Below are 26,281 nucleotides of genomic sequence, written 5' to 3'. Positions count from 1 at the left end.
TCTGTGGAAATATGTTTTAATTTCCCTTCAGATTATTCTTGGGAGTAGATTTCCTGGGTCATGTGTTCACTCTGTTACCGTTTTGAGAAACTGCCAGTCTGTTTTCCAAAGTGGGTGTACCATTTTACATTCCTACCTGTAGTGCGTCAGGTGTCCTATTTCTCCACATTCTTGTCAACACTTTTTAATGTTTGTCTTTTTCGTTTTAGACCCCCTTTTGGATGTGAAGTGGTATTTCATTTTATTTTTGATTTGCATTTCTCTAGTGACTAATGATGTTGAGCATCTTTTCAAGCACTTATCGACCACTTATTTTTCTTCATTCTCACGAGCTGTATGTTTTAACTGGGGTGTTTAGTTCATTTACAGTTAGTGTGATTGATGATGTTTAAATCTAAATCTGCCATCTTGATACTTGTTTTTTATTTGCGCCATCTGTTTTTTGTTCTCTTTTTTTATTTTTTGGCCTTCTTATGGTTTGAGATTTTTATAATTGCCTTTAATCCTCTTTGTTGTGTTATTAACTATATATTTTGTTGTGTTAATTATTGTCTTAGGTTTTAAAGTATACATTTTTTCCTCAGTACAGTCTACCATCAAGTGATATTATTATATTACTTGGTGTGTAGGATAAAATCCTCAATATAATGTAGTTCCATTTCTCTTTTTTGGCCTTTATTCAGTTGTTGTTGTGCATTTATCTTTGTTATAAACACTACAATGAATTATCATTTTTGTTTAAATGGTTGTTGACTGTTTAATGTGGATCTCTTTTATATCTTCCATGTCTCTATTTAACTTTCTGAACATATAGAATGAAGTTATAATAACTGTTTTCTTGTCTTTTCCTGTTAATCTTAGCATTTATATCAGTTCTTGGTTGGTTTTGATTGATTATTCTCATTACAAGTTGTGTTTTCCTACTTCTTTGCATGATGGTAATCTTTGATTGGATTCCAGACATTGGGAATTATACCTTTCTGGATGCTGACTGTTATGGATGGGTGGATGGATGGGTGGATATATCTATATATATAAATTTTAAAATTGAAGGGACATGCACGTAACAAAATTAACCATTTTAAAATTAACAATTCACTGGCACTTAGAATATTTACAGTGTTGTTCAACCATCATCTCTACATAATTCCTAAACATTTTCATCATCTCAAAAGGAGCCCTTTACCCTTTAAATATTTGCTTCCTAGTAGTCTCATTTTTTTCTATTACTCATTAGTTGTTTAAGACTGTGTTGTTTAATTTTTAAATATTTGCAGTGTTTCCATTTTCCTCCCCTTAACGATTGGTAGCTTCATTCCACTGGACTTGGGAAAGATACTTGGTATGATTTAATTTTTTTAAAATTTATTTGTTTGTTTGTTTATTTTTTGAGGAAGATTAGCCCTGAGCTAACTGCTGCCAGTCCTCCTCTTTTTGCTGAGGGAGACTGGCCCTGGGCTAACATCCATGCCCATCTTCCTCTACTTTGTATGTGGGATGCATACCACAGCATGGCGTGCCAAGCAGTGCCATGTCCGCACCTGGGACCTGAACCAGTGAAACCCGGGCCGCTGAAGTGCAATGTGTGAACTTAACTGCTGCACCACCGAGCTGGCCCCTAATTCTTTTTAAATTTATTGAGATTTATGTTCTATCATAGAATCTATCTTGGAGAATGTTTCATGTGCACTTGAGAATAATGTATATTCTGCTGTCATTGAGTTGATTGGCCTATTAGGTTTGGTTGATTTATAATGTTGTTCAGGTCCTCTATTTCCTTATTTATCTTCTGTCTAGACGTTCTGTCCATTATTGAAAGTGGGGTGTGAAAGTCTCCAAATACTATTTTAGAACTGTCTATTTTTCCTTTCAATTCTGTACATTTTTGCTTTGTATATTTTGGGGCTCTGTTATTTGGTGTGTATATGTTTATAATTTTTACACTCTGATGAATTGATTGTTAAATCAACAGATAATGTCCTTCTTAGTCTCTTTTTATAGTTTTTGACTTAAAGTCTTTCTGTGTGATATTACCTGTGTAGCCATCCAGGTCTCTTTTGATTGCTATTTGTGTGGAATATCTTTTTCCATCAGTTCACTTTCAAACTATTTGTGTCTATGTATCCGTAGTGAGTTTTTTTTAGACACTATATAGTTGGGCTATATTTTTAATTCATTTAGCCAATCTCTATCTTTTGATTGGAGAGTATAACCCATTTCCACTTAAGTAGTTACTGATAAGAATTTATGCCATTTTACTATTTTTCCTGTATGAGTTGTTCCCTTTCTGTTTTTTAGTTCTCCAATACTGCCTTCTTTTTCTTTAAGATTTTGTTTTTCCTTTTTCTCCCCAAAGCCCCCCCTATATAGTTGTATGTTTTTAGTTGTAGGTCCTTCCACTTGTGGCGTGTGGGATGCTGCCTCAGAATGGCTTGATGAGCGGTGCCATGTCCATGCCCAGGATCCGAACCGGTGAAACCCTGGGCTGCCAAAGAGGAGCGTGCGAACTTAACCACTCTGCCACGGGGCCAGCACCCTGCCTTGTTTTTGTTAAATAGATTTTTCGGGTATTGTTCCTTTTTGATACCCTTCTTTTCCTTTTGTGTAGATCTTTTGGGTATGTCTTTGCTGGTTTCCATGGGGTTAGAATTAACGTCCTAAGTTTGTAATAACTTTGTTTTAATTGATACCAGCTTCCATAGCATACAAAAACTCTGCTCCTGTACAGCTACACCTTCCCTTTCTATCAAAATTTGTGTCTTTATACATCCCTCTACATCATGTGACCATTAACATAGGTTTGTAATTATTTTTTTCATGCATTTGTCTTTTAAATCACATAGGAAAGAAAAAGAAGAGTTACAAGTAAAAAATTTCATACTGCTGGCTTTAACTTTTACCTGTAGTTACCTGTACTGGAATTCTTTATTTTTTGTATGGGTTTTAGTTATTGTCTAGTATTCTTTCATTTTAGCCTGAAGGACTCCCTTTATCATTTCTTGTAGGGCAGGTTTATTAGCAACAGACTCCCTCACATTTTGTTTCATTGGGAATGTCTTACTTTCTCCATATTTGAAGAATAGCCTTGCTTGATGTAGAATTCTTGAGTGACAGGTTTTTTTCCTTTTAGAAGTTTAAAAATGTCATTACTCTCCCTAATGGTCTCCATTGACTTCGATGAGAAACCTTTTGTTAATCTTATTGAGGGTTCCTTGTATGTGACAAGTTGCTTCCCTCTTAATGCTTTAAATATTCTCTTTTTCCTTGTCTTTTAGCAGTGATTACTGTGTATCTCAGTGTGGATCTCTTTCTGTTTGTTCTTCTCCTGGTTTCTTGAGCCTCTTGAAAGTGTAGATTCGTGTCTTTTATCAAATCAGGATGTGTTTGGCCACTTTTTCTTCGAATATTCTCTCTTTCTGCTTCTCTTTCTCCTTTCCTTCTGGGGTTCCCATTGTGTTTATGTTGGTGGGTGTGATTGTGTCTTACAGGTTTCATAGACGCTCTTTTTTTTCCCCCTCCTCATTCTTTTTTTTTTATGCTCTAGAAACTGGATAATTTCAGTTGGTATATCTTCAGGTTTGTTGATTTTTTTTTTCTTTACCTATTCACACCTGCTGTTGAAATCCTCTAGTATATTTTTCACTTTCGTTATAATTTTCAGCTCCAGAACTTCTGTTTGGTTACTTTTTATAATTTTTCTTTATTGGTATTCTCTAATTGTTGAGACGTCATTGTCCTGGTTTCCTTTAGTTCCTTGTCCGTGCTGTCCTTTAGCTCTTTGAACATACGTAAGACAGTTGATTTAAACTCTTTGCCTGTTAAGTCCAATGTCTGTACATCTGCAGGGACAGATTCTGTAAATTTCTCCTCTGAAAGGGCTATCCTTTGCTTTGTGTGCTTTGTAACTCTTTTTGAAAACTGGACTTATTGAATATTATGATGTGTTAATGCTGGAAGTAGATTCTTTCCTCTTGGTTCAATTTTGTTGCTTGCTGAAAGCTGCAGCTGTTTGTTTCTTTTTAGTGACTTTCTAAACTTTTTTTTAAGTGTGTATTCTTTGTCACTTACGACCTCTACAGTCCTTGTTTCTTAAGCTTGTAATCAACTAGTGTTTTAACAAGGATTTGCTTGAATACCACTTGCCGAAATAGTGAGAGAGAGAGAGAATCAAAAAGAACAGTGAAAAGAAACACCTCTTCTAGTCTTTGCAGATTGTCTCTGTGCTGGGTCCATTTCTTCAGTGGTTAGCCAGTCTGTTTAAAACTGTGCCCTACTTAGCTTTCACTTCCTGCTTGCCCTGTACTTCGAAATAACCTAGAGACAAAAGTTCAGGGTCTCCTCAGGTCTTTCTTGAAGATGCACCCTGCCCTGAGCATGTGTTGCTTTCTGAAGTCCCCTACATGCACAGGTGCTTTTGAATACCCAATTTCCCAGAGAAACTGTCTCCAGCTTTTCCTCCCAGGCCTTTGGCCCTTCTTTGTATGCTTGAACCATAATCTGTTGCCCCGAGCACCTGTGGGTTTTTTGTCTGCCTTACAGTGATTTGAGGAATAACCACCAGTTTTTTGCCCCGAGTCCTGAGCTTGTCAAAAGAAGGTAGCCTGCAGATACTTTAGAAGAGACAAACACAGTTCTTTGCAAATAAGATTTGCTGTGCTCCTTCTGAAACCGGGAACCAGGGTTCCACACTTCAGGACCTCTGCTGAACCCAGGCTGAGCATGGGTCAAGGGAAAGCAAATATGCCCAAAACTCTCCTGCCATTTTTAAGGTGCCTTTTTCTTGACTTAGCCTTTGTCTGGTTGCTGCAAACCTTTCATTCTCTTTTCCAGAGTCCTGACAAAATTGATTCCGACAGTTCCTGCTTGATTTTTTGATAATTCTTTGGTAGAAGGTATCTTTGGAACTGCCTATTCCACCATTTTTGCTGACGTAAATCTGGATATTTTTGCGTTCCTATAAATCTTGAGTTTTGTTCTGAAATACAGTTATGTTCCTTGGAAACAGTTTGATCCTTTTGAGTCCTGCTGTTATGATCTGTTAGGTAGGTCCAGAGCAGTGCTCAGCCTGGGGGTAATTATTCGCTACTACTGGGGCAAGCCCTTTCTGAGTATTCTACCAGATGCCCTGTGAGTTATGAGTTTTTCCCGTCTGGCTAGGGGGAACAGGCACTGTTCTTGGCCCTTGTGCCTACCAGATCCTGTTTCCTCTAATCTTTTTGGATGGTTCTTTTTCCACCCTCAGGTAATCTCTTCACTCACATGTTCTCTGCTTAATACTCAAGTGGTGCTTTCTGGATCTCTCTTTCTCTCTGAGTGTTCTCTCTGTGGAGAGGTTTCATTTCTGATACTTTGTCCTGCCAATTTTAGCTGCTTTGGTCTCACCAGATCTTTTAAACTTTGGGTATCTTGGGCTTGGCCTAGACTAACTCTCAAGACATTAAGCTGGGGCAAACTGAGAGTTCATCTCATTTGTTTCTTGTCTCTTTGGGATTCCTCTCCTTTGTCACCTGATAATTCAGTGTCTTGAAAAACATTGTCTGAATTAAGTGGAGATTGTGCATTGTTGCATGCAGGAGGCTAAACTTGGTCCCTGTTACTCCATCTTGACCAGAAGCAGAAGTCTCCTACTATCTGCTATTCCTTCTTTTTTTTTTTTTAAATGATAATCACTTTTTTGGGGAAGATTTTATTTATTTTTATTTTGTATTTTTCCTTCTCCCTAAAGCCCCCCAGTTCACAGTTGTATATTTTAGTTGTGAGTCTTTCTAGCTGTGGCATGTGGGATGCCACCTCAGCGAGGCCTGATGAGCGGTGCCATGTCCGCACCAAGGATCCAAACCTGCGAAACCCTGGGCCGCTGAAGCGGAGTACGCAAACTTAACCACTCGGCCACGGGGCTGGCCCCTCCTGTTATTCCTTCTTAACCTTGATTTTTTTTCTCTTAGTGTTCCTCTGTTCCCTCTTTTCTTCTTTCTTTGTGATTATTTGAATATTTTTTAGGCTTGCATTTAAATTTAATTAGTTGCATTCCATTACTTTTTTGGCCATCTATCTTTCTATATATACAAATATTAATATTTATGTATGTTGTGGTTGCTCTCAGGATTACAGTTTTCGTGCTGTCTACTGTGTGTATCACTTCACACAAAATGTAGAAACCCTGAAACCATATAGATCTCTTTTATCCATTCCTTCCCCAATCTTTGTTATCGTTTAATATGTGTTACATTTACATACATTGAAAACTTTACCAGACAACGTTTTAATTTTTGATGTAAACAATCATATGTATTTTAACTGAAAGACAGTATTAATGTTGCTTTATCCGGTCAGTATCCATTAAAAGTACCTACATATTTATCATGTTTCACTTTTCTTTTTTTTTTTTTCCATCTTGGAGCTTCCTTCTTGGCTCTTTTTTTCTGTTGCCTGAGAAAAGTTGTTTGGTGTTCCCTTTAATGGAAATTTGTTTAGAGATATTTTTGGGCTTTATTTATTTATCCAGGCGTTCTTTTGACAATAGCTTGCCTTTTGGTTGTTTTAAGATTTTTATCTACTTTTGGTTTTCTGTGGTTTCACTAAGGAGTATGCCTGGGTGTGGATTTATTTTTATTGACCCTGGGATTTATTGTGCCTCTTCAGTCTATGACTTGACCATCTTTCTTCTGTTTTGGGAAGTTTTTAGGTATTATCACTTCAAATATTGCTTTTGTGCCATTTCCTCTATCATTATTTCTCTGGGATTCTTAATTACATATGTGTTAGGCCTGTTTATTATATTGTTCATGCCTCCTGTCCACTTTTTGTGCTGTTAATACTTTTGTGTTTTGTGCTAACATTCTGGATATTTTCTTCTGACCTATTTTGTTGTTGCCCTCTAATTCTGTTTCCATCTATGTCTAAACCATTGTTAATCCCACACCATTGATTTTTAAAAATTTTTGTTTTTACTTCTGGAGTCTTTATTTGATTTATTTTTATGGTTTTCAGTTCTTTGGAGAAATTTTCAATTCTGTGTTGTATGTATTCAAACATAACAAGCATACCTTTTTTTTTTTTTTTTTTGAGGAAGATTAGCTCTCAGCTAACTACTGCAAGTCCTCCTCTTTTTGCTGAGGAAGCCTGGCTCTGAGCTAACATCCATGCCCATCTTCCTCTAGTTTATATGTGGGACGCCTACCACAGCATGGCTGCCAAGCAGTGCCATGTCCGCACCCTGGATCCGAACCAGCGAACCCCGGGCCGCCGAGAAGCGGAACGTGCGAACTTAACTGCTGCGCCACCGGGCCGGCCCCCAAGCATACTTATTTTAACGTCTATGTCTGAAACTCCAAAATACAGATCTGTTCTCGTTTCTACTGATTTTCATTCATGTTGTCTTGTCTCTCATGTATTTGGCATTTTTTATTGTGTTGAAAATGATAATGAACTAATAGCAGAAATTATTTGTAGCTAAGATGACATTGTTCTCCTCTAGAGAAGATGTATATTTGCTTCTGTCTGGTGCCTGGGGGCACTTGTAATTTAGAGTACATGAGTCAAATTTCAGAGTTTGAGACGGTCAGAGCCCAGTGCAGTCTTTGGGGCCTGTGTGCTTTTCGTTTGTTGTTGCTTCCGGCTGGTAGCCCTGCAGTGTGGCAGCTGAGAGTGGGTGAGAGGGTTATTAGCTCCCCTTCTCCCTTGGTTGTCTATGGACATACGTCCCTGTACTGCCAGCCCTCTGAGTTGGTCACAGCACCTTTCACCGTCTCAGCAGCTTTCTCTGAAATAGACAGATGTCCCCTGGGTGGCACAAGCAGCCGAAGGCTGTACTCACCTCCCTGGACTTTGGTCCTTCCCAGTGTGGGCCCAGTAGTTCCTCACCAGCACATCAGCTCTTTGATACCTTCAGTCACATTTTGAAAATAAAAGAAACATTAACATTTAATGTCACTTGTTAAAATATTTTAAGTAAAATAATGAATGTTAGTAATAGTATTTAAAATATCGACATTAGTATAAAAGTTTAAAATATTGACATTTAAGACTAAAGTATTAAAATTTTTATTTTAGGTATTCAACTGTAAAACTTTTTTTTATAGTGATTCTCAGAAGTATTGTTGATTGAATTATTCTTGTAAGAAGTGTCAGTGCCAGCATCTGAATTTAAAAATGTTTCCTGGGTTGGCCCGGTGGTGCAGTGGTTAAGTTTGCATGTTCTGCTTTGGTGGCCTGGTGTTTGTCAGCTGGGATCCCGGGTTCGGCCATGGCACCACTTGGCACACCATGCTGTGGCAGGCGTCCCACATACAAAGTAGAGGAAGATGGGCATGGATGGTAGCTCAGGGCCAGTCTTCCTCAGCAAAAAGAGGAGAATTGGTGGCAGATGTTAGTTCAGGGCTAATCTTCCTCAAAAAAAAAAAAAAAAAAAAGAGTTTCCCTTTATTTGTGTTACTGTACATAATAATTGGAGAGTGCTCGATAGTGGTTTGACTGCTCAGTCAGTAACAAGAATTTGTTAATGTTTTTGTTGTGCATTTGCTTAAATAGGCGTTTAAGGAATCTCTCTAGAAAGTTATGATTTTATTTATCTTTGAAAAAGCTTTATTGAAAACTAGAAAATAACGTTATTTTTATTTATTTACTTTTAGGTTGGGCTCATGTGGTTTGCGCCCTGTATATTCCAGAGGTTCAGTTTGCCAATGTTTCTACAATGGAACCAATCGTTTTACAGTCTGTTCCACATGATCGTTATAATAAGGTATAGTGGATATTATTTTGTTGATATTTGAATATAGGTGTTTTGTTTTAAATCTGGGAAGTGTGAAGGATTTTTTTGTATTTTCTTTTACTACAGGCCTCCATTAAAAAATTCACGTTATACACCTCCATCAAATTCCAGGGAGATTTGGACAAAGTATAATTACTAACGTAAACTACAGTTATTAAAATATGTTACTGAGGTCACAGGAGTACAAAACAAACAAGCAAAATTATATTACCTTTTATACTAAACCTAGGTATTTAGGATTCTTAGATTTACATGACATTTTAATCCTTATACATTTGTCCTTTAAGAATTACTGACCTATGTTCTTTCAGACATATATGAATTAATCGTTATTCGGTATAACATTCATTACTATATCATACATCCTTTCTTAAAAAAAAATTCTGTTACAGTATACTGTTTGCCCCTCTTCCCTTCCCAAATTATTTTTTGCCCCCAAGATAGGATTTTTGTTGTTACCTTTTTAAAAAGTTATAGTTAATGTTTGCTTTTTTCTCTGTCTCTTTCTTGACTTAGTGTATACATATTATTGTTTCATTCTCTTTTACGTGATAGATGATTTTTCTATTGCCCAATGTGCCTTTAAGTAGCGTTATCATTTAACTGAAGGTCCCTGTTGATGTATTCCGTCTTTGGGATGAGTATCACTGCAGCTGATAATAACGTTTCAGATATTTTTGTTAAATGTTTGTAATGTAGATTATTAGTATTTATTTAAAAAAATTGAAAATACAGAAAAAGAAATTGAAAAATGCAAGACAAAAATCTTTCTAAATATTTATTCCCATTCAGATCCTTCTGGATTTTTTGGTGTATATTTTTACATATACTATATATACCTGTAAAAAATTTGGATCATATTGCTTATATTGTTTTGTCTGTTTTTGAAACTTATTAATCCTGAACCTCTCTTTGTGTCAGTAAATTATATTTTTGCCATTATTTTTAATGGATACTCAGCATGTAATACAGAGCGTTATTAGTTTCAATAAACTGGAATTTAATTAAGTAACTCCTTTTTGTTGAAGGGCCTCATTTGGTGTTTGGCATGTACATACCAACAGAATCTCTTTGTAGAGGGGGTGGCGTTTTGGAGGCTTCAATTAATCTATTGTGTGAAATTGTCCTCTAAAATGCTCTTTCTAATTTATACTACATTAGTAATATGTGAGATCACTCATAACCTTATATCCTGTTAAGTGCACTGTGTATTACCATTGAAACAATCTTTGCTATTCTTTTAGTGAAAAATATTACAATATTTGAATGATTTTTTTTGAGTACTGGTAAGGTTAAACATTTTAAAGTATTTTTAAAGGTTATTCATGTTTGTTAATTGATCTTGAAGATTTGGTTAATTTTAATATTGTAATGTTTTTATTTTCTCTTACAAAGTGCTTTTTATATTAGAGATATTATTTTATATTGTATACTTGCTGCATATGCTTTTGCACATAATGTAACATTTGCTTTTTAGATTTCATTGTGTCTTAATGTTTTTCGTTGTTTTTGGTATTCTTGCAGGTTAATTTTTTTAGTTTAGAAGTTTAAAATATAAAAAATTTACACAGCTACTCTTTATTGTTTCTGTCTTTGATGCCATACAAAGAAAATCTTTCTCTACACTGATATATATTTTTTAGTACTTTCATAGTTCAATTTTAAAAAATACTTGTTTTTCCTTTCAATTTTGAAATAATTTCAAACCTAATGCAAAGGTTGCATTAATAAAAGACCTCTTCCTCCCCTCAACCATTAGACAGCAATTTATCAGTACTGACGCCCTGAATGCTTTAGTATGTATTTCCTATAGAAAAGGACTTTCTTCTACATAACCAGAATATAGCCATCAAAATCAGGAAATTAACATTATGCATTATTACTGCCTAATCCATGGACTTCATCATTATTTACCTAATTTTCATTCTTGTTCCCCAATTTTCCCGATACTGTCTTTTATAGCAAAAAGATCACAGGTTGCATTTTGTTTTTAGGTCTCTTTTAATCTCATATAGTAACTCAGTCTTTCCCTGACTTTCATAACTTCGATGCTTATGAAGATTACAGGCCAGTGGTTTTGTGGAATTCCCCTTTTTTTGGACTTTTCTGATGTTTCCTCATGATTAAATTCAGGTTATGTGTTTCTGGCAGGACTGTCACAGAAGTCATGCTGTGTTCTGCTCACTGCATCCTGTCAGTTGGTACATGATTTCAGATTTTCCCTTTATTGGTGATGTTACCTTGATTACTTGGTTAAGGTGATGTCTGCAACGTTTCTTCACTGGGAGGTTAATCTTTTTTCTCTTTATAATAAGCATTTTGTGGGGATGTGCTTTGAATGCAAACATCCTATTCCTTGTGCCTTTTACCCAGTAATTTTAGCATCTCTTGTTTTTTCTTGCTTAATTTATTACTGTGATCGATGGCAAGTGGTGGTTTTCTAATTCCATTATTTCTTTTACCTTCATCAGTTGGCATTCCACTTTGAGGAAAAACTTTCTTCATTCCCCAATTATTTATATTAGTATGGACTAAATGGACTTACATGTTACCATTTTATTTTAATGGGTCATTCCCAATTTCTGTCATTTATTTTGATGCTCATTTGTCTCAGGTTTGACAGGTGGGACTTTTTCAAGCCAGCTTCTGTGTCTTTTGACATGTTTTTGTCCTTCTGTGAACACTTCTTTACTTCTGACACAACAGTATGTTCCAGGCACATCTTGTATCATTCCTGCCCTGGCCCTAGAATCACCCTCTCTCCAAGGAGCCTTGATTCCTTTTAGGTGAGATGGTGTTTAGAAACCAAAGTAGGCACCAGGTGTGCTCACTGTTAGTGAGATATTACTGTCTCATTAACTGAGATAATGTTCTCGCTGGGGATTGCTAGGAATTATATGCATGTGTATAGATCCAGAGATAACACCTTCGCATCTATATTTTTTCTATACTTAACTCTATATATTGAAGACTATGAGGTCACAATGATATTTCTGATTTAATATATGGATATATATGCATACACACATATTTATATGTATATCTGTATCTATCCAGAGAGAACCATAAATGCTTAATAATTTCTCCAAATCTAATTCAACAACACATGGTTCCTTCTCATTTTTTCTTTCCATATTTATGACCCTTGTGCCAGACGGTGAGAAACATGACTCCTGTTATCCTCAGTACCTTTACTTATTTGGTCAGTCTCTTGTGTATAAACAGATTTGTTGCTGCCATCCCCCAATGCAGAGGTCATCCTAACCTTGTTTAGGCTCCGTACCTCACTCTGGGTTGTTGCTGCTTCCCTGCAGGGCTGCCTTTTTCACCATTTTTGGGATTTGACACTCAGCTTCAGTCCACTACTACCCTTTTCCCCCTCCACGGTTGGTCTCTTTGTGTTGCTCAGGTCTGACACCTCACTCTGACACTACCTCCATGCTTTCCCCCAACATTGTCATGGAAGCCAATTTTACTGGGGCTCTGACACTTGTGTTGGACTGCCCACTCCACCCAGCGTGGATGCTACCATGCTTGGCCCCAGCTCATGGCTTTAAGACTAAAGTATTCAAGGAGTAAGGGAGGGAGGGGAGAAGGAATAATGAATTATTTAGATTTTAATCTTTTATCCTTTTAGAGTTAATTTCAAAAATGGTGAGATAATGTGTCTAATGTTTCCCCTCCCACATGGTTAGTCAACTTTTTCAACACTATTGTTGAGTAATCTATGTTTTGTACAGTGACTTGAAATACTGTTTGAATCACTATTAAATTCTTGGGTATTTGTGACATATTTTTCTGTTCTATTGATGCATCTGTCTATTCTTATCCTGGTACCACAACTATTTTAAATTATTATGGCTTTACATATGTCTTATTACATGGAAGAACAAATGTTGTCATGTATTTATATTTCCAGATGAACATTAGGACTAACAAATACAATTTTGATTATGCTGGCATTACAATGAAATCTTATTGTCGGGGGAAGAATTGATTTTTTTTTACAACATTGAATCTTGCCTTCCAGAAACATGTGTTGCTCCATTCATCAAGTTTGTTTTTTCTTTCCTTTTTGTAGTTTTCCTTATATGTGATTGTGATATAGGTTTTGGATTTTTATAATTGTTGACTTGTTTTGTATAGTTAACCTTAAAACCTTAATAATATTCTGTTCATGAATGTTCAGTATGGCCAATGGGGGCATCTAATTTTGAAATGATACAAATAACTGGAAAATTGATTTTTGAGTTTTGGAACACATCAGTCCTTAATGGGTGGTGGTAAAGGATAATTTTGAGAACATTTATTAAAGTATTGGGCACTTACTATGAACCTACTTTCTATCAAGCATTGTGCTAGACAGTAGGAGTTCAGAGATTCATAAAACGTAGGATTTTTCTCCATGTGATACTCTCAGTTAGAAAGATTGTCAAGTAAATATATAATCTATGAAAATAATAATATATATTATAAATAATAATAAAAAGTCTGAATGGGTGTTATGGAACATAATGAAAGGAAGGATTATATTTGCCTAAGGAATTGAGTAAGGCATACAAAGATATAAGGGTTTTGCAGAATAACTAAGAGTTTGGCCTGTGGGAAAAAAGGATCAAATAATAATTCCAAACAGAGAAGGTAACATCAACTAGGGTAGTAGGGTAGTAGATGCATAGGGGACATGGTAGGTAGTTCAGAAAATAATACACAGTCCTGTGTGGGCCTGGAACATGGTGGCATTTAGAAAAAAATAAAAGGAAATTTTGTGAGTGATAGGAAAGGAAAATTTCTAGAATATTTGTATAGCATAACTAAATTGCAGAGAATTCACTTTATTGACCTGTTAAGTTCTTATATTTTCTACATGTCGTTAAATGTGTAATGGTCAGTTTTTGTACCGTTTGTCATCAGATTCTTGTTTTTAATTTTTGATCTTTCATATTTTCTTATATCAATTCCTCATTTCACTGACAAATACATTTTGTTAATGAACATGATGAGTGGCATATGTTACCTTTAAGTTACCTTTTAATAATTTTTAAGAAATGTGAAGATTAGGGCAACATAGAGGATTTGTGAACTTTTTTGGGGTGGAAGCATGTGTTCTTCAGAGTCAAGAGAGCATTTATTTTAGAAAGCTACAATTTCCGTAGAGAACAGTTGCCAGATGATGTATATATATATCCTATATATATCCTTTTGAATATATCCTTTTGAACATTTATTGAATGTTCATGAAGGAATGAGAGTTTATAAGTATAGGAAGGATCATAATAGAGCAAAGAAAGAAACAAATGAAAAACACCATGAAACATGGTGTCGTTGAATTGTAAAAGCTTAAAGATAGAGGAAAACTTAAGAGACTGCTAGCCCAACTTGTCTTCAGCTTTTTGAAAAAGGAATAGTGGTAGGTAGCTATTAAGAGACGTTTTTATCAATGTGTTTAGCATCTGGGTGAAAAAGTTTGAAAGTACTAAATATTCTCTCTGACTTTTAGGACTCATGTTAGTGCCTTTTAAAAAACTAGGTTTCAGACAGTGGAGCTAAACATTCCGCGTATCCATCCATTCATCTGGCCACCGTTCATGGCGTGTCTTATTATATGTCCCAGGCACTGTGGGAAGCATGAGGAATGCGTAGAGCTCCTATATGTGGGATAGACACACATAAATCAGGATTGTTAAACGATGGAGGGTGTGCAAGGATTTTAGAGCACAGAGAGTGTTCGCTTAACCAAGTCTAACAGAGCTGAAGAACGAGAGGGAAGGTGTCTTAGAAGAGGTTACAACTTCTCTGAATTTTAAAGAGCAAGAGGCCTCCAGGTGCTGGCAGTGAGGGGAGGAGAAAGGAGGGAGTGCATGAGTGGCTATTAGTTTTACAGACTGACAGAGCAAAAGCTTTGAAGTGGGAAAAAGCAGGGAGGATAAAGGGGGAGGGAAGAGGGGATGGTGGTGAGGGAGAAAGGCAGTATTGCCAGGACTTTGAATGTGATACAGGGAACGCTGAGAGAGGTTGTCAAGGACCAGATTTTCACGGGCCTCATATATCATGTTAAGGAGCTTGAATTTTATCTCTATTGAAGGGGTTTTATACTTGAGAGGGAAATGCTCAGGTCTGCCTTTCTAATGGATGATGAAAGAAGGATTGGGAGAGAGAGGATAGAAAAGACAGTAGTGACATAGAAAGTATTTAGAGTTTTGCAGTGTCCCGGAGAGGTAATAATGAGGAGTCTGAAGTAGGAGAGTAGTAGGAATGAAGAAGGGACAGAGACATTTAGGTAATATATAAGAGGTTTGATTGACTGAACTTGGTGATCAGTTTATGTGACACAGAAGATGAGGAAGAAAATTCAGAATGGCTTTTCAGTTTCAAGAAGATACGGACTAGGCGCATCATCACCACCTGAGCTAGAGTATCTATACAGGAGTCAAGTTAATTGACTCATTGCTTAGAACAAAGGCACTAAGTTTTAAATTGTTGGCATATGTTGGTGGGACTTATTACTTTGTTTCTAAAACAAGTCTTGGGTCTACAAGTTGGTAGCTAGCATATATTAATTAATATGATAATAAGGCTCCAAGATATAATTCTCATTTCTGGTGAAGCACTGAATATTTGCTTTTATGTATATCTAATATACATTTGTTTTGGCACTTTATCCTAGTTACTCAATTGAATGCTTAGATTCTTTTTTTCTTTTCTGGACAGTTGAATCATGTGGAAAAGCAAAACAATCTTGTAACTGTAACTACCGAAAAATCCTTTTGCCCTTTTTTGTTACCTCAGCTGGCCCTCAATTTGAATTCCCTAGTTGGCTTCTATCTGTTGTCTTTGCCTCCCTCCCTCTCCTCAATACATACATGTACACATTCTGCTGTATTTGGTGTTGTTTCTCTTTTTCTCAGGGAATAGTAAATTGTTTTTCATAATATTGTCCTTTGTGTGTTTTGTACTTCTGTGTTCAACTTAACTTCTAATTGCCTTTTTTCTCTCAACTCCGAGGCTCAGAAGCTGTTTTATTAAATGGGGTTTACTGAGGACTGTGGACGAATGGCGGTATAATTTCGTTCGTTGTTATTTCTTTGCTCCTCTTACTTCCAAAGGTAGCATTGCAATCTAAACTTCTGGAAATGACAGTACACGGTGGTTAACTTAAAATTGTTCAGGGGATTAAACTCTGTAATCTCACCAATGTACAGATTGCCTCTATCAGTTTTTTTTCTTCTTCACTTGGTGTCTTGGGTAGATGATAGATGTTTATGTAATAACCTGCTAAGTATAATTGATTAAAAGATAAGATTTTATAAGAACTCATATTTAAAGGGAAATCACATTGCTAGGCAATATGATATTAAGGCAAGTCAAATTTGACACATTTGGTTATTTCAAAGAAACAGTCTTATAACGGGATTAGATTTAAGACCAAAGACTTTATTCTAGTCAGAAATTAAATTTGCTAAAATTAGCTAAACTACAAATGGGGTTGGCTGAAAGGGTCAGAGAGTGAATACTGCCCATTCCATCTTTGAGGAGGGTCCTACATGTCTCTTTCCTCTTCTGTCCATAGTCTGTTTCTGCTTCCACGTAATCTCTAATTTTGTTTCCCATTTTATGTGAGTTCCCAATAGATAACTGACTCTGTTCCAGTTCTAAATTTCTAACATCAACTCTGGTATAGGCACCTGGGTTTAGAAACCAGGAAAACTGGCTTTTCACCTAGAAGAACATGGGTGCCTAGATACAACTCCTTCATTAGAAATTGAGTATAGAGGACAGTTTCTCCAAAGAGATATGAGTTATCTAGGTTGTCTTCTTTACCCTCCTGTCCCCTAAATGTTCCATTTAAACAGCTGTAAAAAAGCCTGTAAACTGTTCTGGATGTACATATATACTGATTCTTTGATTTTAATAAAATAGTGTTCTGCATAAACTTGAGAATCTCTCATTTTTTTTGCAATAAATTAAAAGCATATTTAATAATTCAGAAGGGAGTTTTTTGGCAACTTTTAAAAGAAGTGATTTGAGGTTACTTGATGAGTTCTTGAGAAACAGATCCAGGGATAACTGTATGTTGGAACTTCTTTTTCCTCATTATATAACATTAGCATGTTGAATTAGGGCATAAATTAATGACCTACTCTACTTCATCTTGAAATAATCTGCCTAAAATTGAGTAAACTGGGATTTGCGTAAGTTGTTTGATTTTAAAACAGTAAGTCATATCAAGTCAGCCCTGGTGGTCTAGTAGTTAAGAATCAGCACTCTTGGGGCCGGCCTAGTGGTTAAGTTCGCATGCTCTGCTTTGGTGGCCCAGGCTGGTTTGGGTCCTGGGCATAGACCTACACACTGTTCATCAAGCCATGCTAAGCCATGCTGTGGCAGCATCCCACTTACAAAATAGAGGAAGATTGGCACAGATGTTAGCTCAGTGACAATCTTCCTCAAGCAAAAAGAGGAAGATTGGCACCAGATGTTAGCTGAGGGCCAATCTTTCTCACATACACACACACACAAAAGCACATCCGATGATTCAACTCTGTGGCCTAGGTTCATTTCCTAGTCAGGGAACCATCTGTCATTGTCATACCATGGCGACTGCATGTTGCTGTGATTCTAAAAGCTCTACCACCGGTATTTCCAATACCAGCAGGGTCATCCGTGGTGGACAGGTTTCATCAGAGCTTCCAGACTAAGACAGACTAGGAAGAAGGACCTGGCCACCCACTTCTGAAAAAATTGGCCGTGAAAACCCTGTGAATAGGAGTGGAACATTGTCTGATAGAACTCTGGAAGGTGAGAGGATGGCTCAGAAAGACCGGGAAGGGTTGCACACAGGGTCGCTAGGAGTTGGAATTGACTTGATAGCATTAACAGTAAAGTTTTAGCAAAGTGGTTACCAGGGAGACATACTTTGAAGGCTTGTCAGATTTTTTCAAACTAGTGTTCTTTACCCTTTTTTGGTCTTCAGGATTCTGATAAAACATAAGAAGTCTTTCCCCAGAATAATATCCACCCCAAATAGGATATAAAATATTTTATGTATAGTTTGATCATAGGAATATCCCTTGATAGACTCTCAAACTGTGCTTCCCAGTCATGATGAGAGGATTACCAAATTTTAGATCACATCAAATAATAAATAATTTAATATTTGGTTTATTTAAAAAATGCATTTTAAGTTAAATGTGTAAACATGTTTTTAATATTTTGGCATATTTTTTTCTGTTTTTTGATCCATAAGTAAGAAAAAAGTTATACCAAATATACAGATTTTATTCCTGGCTTGTTACTTAATTTTTAGTATCTGTTTTATTTGTGATATAATTTGCTTAACCATTCACATATTACTAAAGGTTGAGGTTGCATCCAGCTTTTTTCCTGTGCTTTGGGTTATTCTCTTTGGCTAGAAATCTAGAATTAGAATTATTGTGTCATAGACTATACCTGTTTCTAAAGTTCTGATAATATTGCCTCATTGTTTCCCAAATTTATATAGATAATTTATGAAAATGACATTTTCACCATACTATTGCCTATACTGAGTTATCGTTTTTAATATTTGTTAATTTGATAATCGAAAAATGATATCCAGTTATTTTAATTTTCATTTGTTTGATTACTTGTCAGGTCACAGAATGGTATTTCTTCTTGTGAATTTTCTGTGTTTTTTGCCTATTTATCTCTTAAACTTAGGTTTTTTAAAGTTATGAACTCTTTAAATAATGATACTAAATTTTTGCTTGTATATACTGATGCGGGGTCGGTGAGCCGAGGAGTCGAAAGAAAGATTTCTTAGACTCTCAAGATCTGGCAGTAGTGCTCTTTTATTTAGAGAATAGTGTGGAATAGCATGGGGACAGGACCCATGGGCAGGCAGAGCTGGTGCGTGGGGACAGGACCCACGGGCAGTCAGAGCTCCTGCTGCTGCCCCCGCTGGCATGGGGACAGGACCCATGGGCAGGCAGAGCTGGTGCGTGGGGACAGGACCCACGGGCAGTCAGAGCTCCTGCTGCTGCCGCTGCTGCTGCCCCCGCTGGCATGGGGACAGGTCCCATGGGCAGGCAGAGCTGGTGTGTGGGGACAAGACCCATGGGCAGTCAGAGCTCCTGCTGCTGCCCCCGCTGGCATGGGGACAGGTCCCATGGGCAGGCAGAGCTAGTGTGTGGGGACAAGACCCACAGGCAGGCAGAGCTCCTGCTGCTGCCCCTGCTGGCATGGGGACAGGTCCCATGGGCAGGCAGAGCTAGTGTGTGGGGACAAGACCCACAGGCAGGCAGAGCTCCTGCTGCTGCCGCATGGGGACATTCTACCCAATTGCATCCTGGAGCCATTCTCCCAAGAAGGGGTTCCCATACTCCACCAAAGGTTAGAGTTTGGTACTTTCCTTGAACTGGAGTCCCGAGTGGGACTTTCCTCGCAGTTCAGAGCGTGGTCAGGTGCCAGAGGGAGGGATCCCAATCCAGCCTTAGGAAAAGAAACCTTCCACGGGAGTCTTGGAGATTGGCGGCCGTCCTAATGACTTAAGTGGCCGACCCGTGCCCACGTAAAATTTGTCTATTAGAGATAGAGTCAGGAAGGAATGGATTAATTCATTCTCCATCACCCTGAGGCTTAAGGTACTGATTCTCTTCAAGCTGAATGCCACAATTTGCCCCATAGAGTAGCCATGGGCAGCAAACGTGGATTCATAGAGCCATCTAAGAACGTTCCCGATGGAGCAGTGAATCTAGATCCATCCTTGAAAAAGAGCAGGAAGGAATGGATTAATTCATTTTCCATCACCCTCAGGCTTAAGGTACTGATTCTCTTCAGGCCGAATGCCACAATTTGCCCCATAGAGTAGCCATGGCAGCAAACGTGGATTCATACAGCTGTCCGAGAAAGTTCCCGATGGAGCAGTGAATCTAGATCCATTCTTGAAAAAGAGCAGGAAGGAATGGATTAATTCATTTTCCATCACCCTCAGGCTTAAGGTACTGATTCTCTTCAGGCCGAATGCCACAATTTGCCCCATAGAGTAGCCATGGGCAGCAAATGTGGATTCATACAGCTGTCCGAGAAAGTTCCCGATGGAGAAGTGAATTTAGATCCATCCTTGAAAAAGAGAAAGGCACAAGGAAGAAAAGGGCACTTACCAGAACTCGAGCTCACAAGCCGATGAAGCAATTCCCCGTACGGGAGATCCCCTGAAGCAAGTTCCCCGTACGGAAGGTCCCCTGAAGCAAGGTCCCCGTATGGGCCACCAGAAATGATGTGGGGTCGGTGAGCTGAGGAGTCGAAAGAAAGATTTCTTAGACTCTCAAGATCTGGCAGTAGTGCTCTTTTATTTAGAGAATAGTGTGGAATAGCATGGGGACAGGACCCATGGGCAGGCAGAGCTTCTGCTGCTGCCTCTGCTGCCCCCGCTGGCATGGGGACAGAGCCCATGGGCAGGCAGAGCCGCTGCTGCTGCCCCCGCTGGCATGGGGACAGGACCCATGGGCAGGCAGAGCTCCTGCTGCTGCCCCTGCTGGCATGGGGACAGGACCCATGGGCAGGCAGAGCTGGTGCGTGGGGACAAGACCCACGGGCAGCCAGAGCTCCTGCTGCTGCCGCTGCTGCTGCCCCCGCTGGCATGGGGACAGGACCCATGGGCAGGCAGAGCTGGTGCGTGGGGACAGGACCCACGGGCAGTCAGAGCTCCTGCTGCTGCCGCTGCTGCTGCCCCCGCTGGCATGGGGACAGGACCCATGGGCAGGCAGAGCTGGTGTGTGGGGACAAGACCCACGGGGAGTCAGAGCTCCTGCTGCTGCCCCGAGTTGAGGGTTAGGGCTAATTTTATAAGGCATGGGTACGTGACTTATTTTTACTGGAGAAAAGAAAAGATGATGTAAAAAGTCATTAAATGATTTCAGTGCAGATGGGGTCTGGTTATTGTGCGGTTATATAACTTTAGATACGAATCTGGCCATATAGATCGGCATGTAGGTGAGGATGCCCTGGGCTTCTCTCCCTGGGGCGGTCCTAATTCATACCATAAAAAAAAGTCCACTGGGTTGTATAGTTTGGCATGTAGGCCAGGTCACCTTGGGCTTCTCTGGCTGGGGCAGCCTTAATCCACATCATATACCACAAGTATTTTTCTACTTTGCCTTTTAGTTTTAGTTACTTAAAGAAAATACTCATAGATTCACAATTATGCTTTATAGGTTTTTTGGGGGGAGCGAATATCAGATATACAGGGTGATTAAAAAATTGAATCTTTTGGGGCTGGCCTCGTGGCCGAGTGGTTAAGTTCGCACGCTCCGCTGCAGGCGGCCCAGTGTTTCATTGGTTCAAATCCTGGGCGCTGACATGGCACTGCTCATCAAACCACGCTGAGGCAGCGTCCCACATGCCACAACTAGAAGGACCCACAACGAAGAATACACAACTATGTACCGGGGGGCTTTGGGGAGAAAAAGGAAAAAAAAATAAAATCTTTAAAAAAAAATTGAATCTTTTAAGAGTAATTAGGTTATGTAGGGATATACAGGATGTACCAAATTATAGTATTATTCTTTTTTTCCTTGCTCTTGTAATGCTGAGATAATTCTCTGTGTGAACAAGTCTCTACGCATAAGCACAGAGCAGCTATATAGGACTAAGGAAGTTGTTATAGATCACATTCGCATTGCCATTCTGCAGAGTTCTAGGAAATTGAAAGAGAAATAGCTGCAACCCGTACTCTGGCTCATTCTCCATGGGTGGCTAAAGTCTGATATTTTCTGCATGCTGTAAGTGAGACATATAAGGCAAGATGATACAACTTCTCCCGCAGTTTTCAAAGTTATGTGGAAGATGAAAATCACTTTGTTCATTGTCAAAGGCTCTTTTAAGGAAGAGAATCCAGTTGCCATAATGGTTACATCTGTAGCATTAAAAACCAAAATGCTGAAATTAAACCTGTAAGGAGTGTCAGAAGTTAATGTCTTTTGTGCTGTAATACACACAGGCTTCATTCCTTTTGATGAAGAAAGTAGTGGTTAAATCACATATCTGGATATGTTGACAGAGTGGTTTTTCTCACAGCTGTGGGAAAGACTGACACCTAGTATAGCAAGCTAGGCCTCTGCTTTCGTCCATCCTGCAGCATGGGGGTTTCTTCGTGGTCATCTTCTGTACTGCTGGATTAGGCAGTCTGTTCTGTCAAAAAGTTTTTTCTCAGGCAAATTTATGTTGAATGCAAGGTAAAATTTATTAATTTGTTAGAGAGGGAAACGGCAAGATGACAATGGAATGTGCAGGTTCACAGAGGGAGACGGAAATGGAGGGGTTATGTAGGTTGGGAGACAGCTTACATCAGTATTTTAAAAGTAACAAAATTTGAAATTTTGTTTCACAGTCATATGAATATCAAGTCTAGATTTGTAATTACAAGGAGTGATAGGATGATCAGAGGTGCCAGAGACAAGCAAAACCAAGGCATCTAAGGAGAAGATGATAGGGATACATTTTGGATCTGAAAGTGGAATAATGAGGTTTTATCCCCCAACAGTCACTTTCAGCAGTGGCAGGTAATAGAAAAGCAAGAAAGCGGTGTCAAATAGCAGCAGAGCAGCTAGCAACAAGTTCTAATTTTGAAGGGTACTGCTGTTGGTAGGGATTTTTCTCAAGCTACAAAGTTGTAGAGTACACAGTTTGCCATTTTTTTGTGTTCCATTATAGGTCAATTTTTTTTCCTCTGAAAGTCCAAAGCATCAATCTGCTCTGACTTGTGACCACCCAAATTCCCAGATAACACACCATGTGACCTCTTTTTTAGGGCATAAGTCAAGTGCCCTTTGTATGTACCCCCTTTTCCCCACAATGATGAGGAAACAAAGGAATGTATCTTAGCTGCAAAAAAGCCTGGGTTGAAGTAGGCTACTGGATTGGTGTGCTATGACACTAAGGGCATATAGTTCTCTATAAGAGGATAAAAATAACTTGGATGTTTTCTTTACAAATTAGTTTTAAGTTTTCAAAAGTATTGAGTATTTTTTTGTCTGACCTCATTTCCATTGGGTTTTCTTCACATAAACGTTTGAGCGGGTTTTTTTTTACCTTTATGTAACTGTTTTCCCCCATTGCCTTGTCTTTATTCTCTTGAAATCAACAGGGTTGATAATTTTGTGTGTGTGTGTTTTACAGATGATTTTATTTATTTATTTATTTATTTTGGGAGGGGTGTATTATGTAACTCTTGATTGACCTCTTTCTTGCTTAATATAAAGAAGTTTTTGGGTTTATTTCTAATTTTGTTTAAATGTTTTCTAATTTGTTTACTTCCTCTTCTATGAAGTTTTAATTTTTTTCTTACTGTAATATTGTTTCTTTTGTTTATTTTTAAGTATTTGTTTTGGAAATTGTCATATGTATAAAATAAACAATAATATAAGGGGCCGGCCCCGTGGCCGAGTGGTTAAATTTGCACGCTTGCCTTTGGCGGCCCCTTCACCAGTTTGGATCCTGGGCACAGACATGGCACCAGTCATTAGGCCATGCTGAGGCGGCATCCCACATCCCACAACTAGAAGGACCTACAGCTAAAATATACAACTATGTACTGGGCGGATTTGGGGAGAAAAAGCAGGGGGAAAAAAAAGAGATTGGCAATAGTTGTTAGCTCAGGTGCCAATCTTAAAAACAAAAACCAACAATAATATAATGAAACCACCCCCATCCCATTCATCAGCTAACTCCGAAACATTGCCAAATCATAGCCAATTTTTCATACAGCCTCTTTATTAGTTTTCTAGGGCTTCCATAACAAAGTACCACAAATCGGCTGGCGTAAAATAACAGAAATTTATTTTCTCACGGTTAATGGAAGCTCGAAGTCTGAAATCAAGGTGCTGGCAGGATTGGCTCCTTCTGAGAACTCTGAGGGAGAATCTGTTCCATGCCTCTCTCCTAGCTTCTGGTAATGGCTCGCAATGCTTGGCATCCTTGGCTTGTAGATTTATCACCCCAGTCTCTGCCTCTGTCCACATGATGTTCTTTTGTCTCTGTGTCCTCATGTGGCTGTCTTGTTGTAAGGACACCAGTTGTAATTGGATTAGGGGCCCGCCTTACCCCAGTATGATCTCATCTTAACAAATTATATCTGCGATGATCCTGTTTCCAAATAAGGTCACATTCTGAGGTGCTGGGGGTTATTAGGACTTCACATACTGGTTTTTTTCTTTTGAGGAAGATTAGCCCTGAGCTGACATCTGCTGCTAATCTTCCTCCTTTTGCTGAGTAAGACTGGCCCTGAGCTAATGTCCATGCCCATCTTCCCTACTTTATATGTGGAATGCTGCCACAGCATGGCTTGACGAGTGGTGCGTAGGCCCACATCTGGGATCTGAACTCGCAAACCCCGGGCCGCCAAAGCAGAACATGTGAACTTAACCACTGCGCCACCAGGCTGGCCCCTTCACTTACTTTCTTGAGGAGGACACAATCCAACTCGTAGTAGTCTGCCCTCTGCACCCCCCACCCCCAAATTCATGCTCTTAGTACATGCAAAAATACTTGTATTCCATCCCAGTATTTCCCAAGTCTTAATCCATTCTAACGTCAGCTCTTAAGTTCAAAATCATATCTAAATTTAATACAGTCATGTGCCACATAACATTTCAGGCAGTGATGGACCGCATATATGACAGTGGTCTCGTAAAATTAGTACCCTATAGCCTAGATGTGTGGTAAGGCTGTACCATCTAGGTTTGTGTAATATGTTCAGTGCTGTTCTCACAACAATAAAAAAACCCAATGATGCATTTCTCAATGTAACCCCATCCTGGACTCATGAATATAATCTCAAAAGTTCTGAATCTCATCTTCTGAATCATCTAAATCAGGTATGGGTGAGACTCTGAGTGTGGTCCATTTTGAGGCAAAATTCCTTTCCATCTGTGAAATATAGATAGAAAAGTTACCTATTTTCAAGATACAATGGTGGGATGGGTATATTGTAGACATTCCCATTACAAAATGGAGAAATTGGAAGGAAGAAAGGGGCCACTGGTGTAAAGCAGATTTGTAACTCAGAAGGATAAATTCCGTTAGATTCCAAGTTCTGAGAACAATGCTCTGTGGCTTGATGATCTGTCCTCTGAGCCCTTTGGGGTGTCCCTGCCCCTTGGTCCTCCTCTAACCATACCTTATGTTAGATCGAGGGCTGAAGTATTGAGTTTTCTGGCTTTACAATGTTTGTGTTCCATCCCCTGCTTTCAGCTCTGTCTGTTCACCTGTGTCACAGAGGGTGGTTTCTCTCTGTGCTCTTCTCTTTACCACACTTTTGCCCCCTCCCTTAGTGTTAGATTGCTCTTGTTTCTCCTTTGATATTTTGGGCCTGGAGTTTCTCTGTTGTTTTGTTACAGCCTCAGTCTTTGGTGGGCTCTGTTTATCTGGGCCTCAGAGTTTCACCGTTCCTTCCCCTTCTCCCTCTGGCCAACTTTGCTTTGTGTGTGTTGAAGGAATTGTGCGGGAAAGAGCTTCCTGCCTCTCCTCCAACCCTAGAAGATCTCTAATAGTATTGTTAACAGATCCTGGGAGTGGCAGTTTTTCCTGCCCCTTGTCTAGAGGTAAAAGATTTTTTCCTTTGTCCTCCTAACCATGGTTGGTCTTTACCCATGTCCTGAGCAGGACAGGGTTTGCTACCCATCCCCCAGATGCTTAAGCCTTTTGACAGGACTGTCTGGGCAAGAGGTGGGTTTTCATATCTTCCCTTTTGTGGTGCCTGATCCCTTCCCTCCTGCCTGTACCACCCAGGAGAGATTCTTGCTGGTTGTCTCCTTGCTTCCAATCTTCCCCATGAGCTTCTTGTAAAAGTTCATGGAATAAGGCCTGTGAGTGGGTGTGAACTCATTTGTCTGTGGTTCTGTGCTATCACAGTAGCCCACAATCAGCCTTTAGCAATTTATTAAAGTTTTAGCTGATTTCTTCTTTCCTTGCTCTGTCTTTGGTGGATAGTCTGAGCATCTTGTGGTTCTTAGGAGATTGTGGGGGAGGGTGCGTCTCCCCTTAGGTTTCATGCTACTCGGTTGCCTTGCAACTGTAAATCTTTCATAGTTTCAAGAAGAGTTGTGGTTTTGTACTTTAAATGGCTTTTTCTTGTTAGGTTTGGAATGATGCTTTTCCAGCTACAAGAGCAAGGAAGAAGTGCGAGCCTGTACTATGTGAGGCAGAATTGCCAAGACTTCTATGGCAAGCGTTTGAAGACAAGATTAAAAGACTCTGAGAAGTGGGCCTAGTAGAGTGGATAATAAAACTATGTAGAGCCAAAACCCAGCAGATGATGATGTTCCTTGGAAACCCAAAGAACACACCATTGCCAAGGCCAACAGGTGTGTTCTGTGAGAGGGGCACCAGTATCACTGAGAAGTTCACAACTGGCCTCCCCGCTGGCCGGAGCGAACAGCAACAGGAAAGCACAGATCCCCAAAGTACAGAGGGAGGTGGGAGTGCTTAGCCAGCAAAGCCATAGGACACAATCATCATGATAGTAGGAAGGCTAGA

The 26,281-nt window shown here is 39.0% G+C and overlaps 1 protein-coding gene across 29 annotated transcripts in view; it reads left to right on the top strand.

The window, feature by feature from the left end:
* MLLT10 (MLLT10 histone lysine methyltransferase DOT1L cofactor) overlaps window positions 1–26,281 on the top strand; it is a 256,175-nt gene that overhangs the window by 91,218 nt on the left and 138,676 nt on the right. For all 29 annotated transcript variants that reach the window (XR_011433954.1, XR_011433951.1, XR_011433952.1 and 26 more), the window contains one exon: window positions 8,631–8,740. Coding sequence is in view for 25 of the 29 variants with exons in the window: in XM_070255103.1 (XP_070111204.1) it covers window positions 8,631–8,740 (110 nt within the window). In the remaining 4 variants the exon portion in view is untranslated. The remainder of the gene's footprint in view (window positions 1–8,630; window positions 8,741–26,281) is intronic.

The sequence above is a fragment of the Equus caballus genome, chromosome 29 (assembly GCF_041296265.1).
Source record: "Equus caballus isolate H_3958 breed thoroughbred chromosome 29, TB-T2T, whole genome shotgun sequence".
Classification (NCBI taxonomy): Eukaryota; Metazoa; Chordata; class Mammalia; order Perissodactyla; family Equidae; genus Equus; species Equus caballus.
This window is presented reverse-complemented; position numbering and strand designations above follow the sequence as displayed.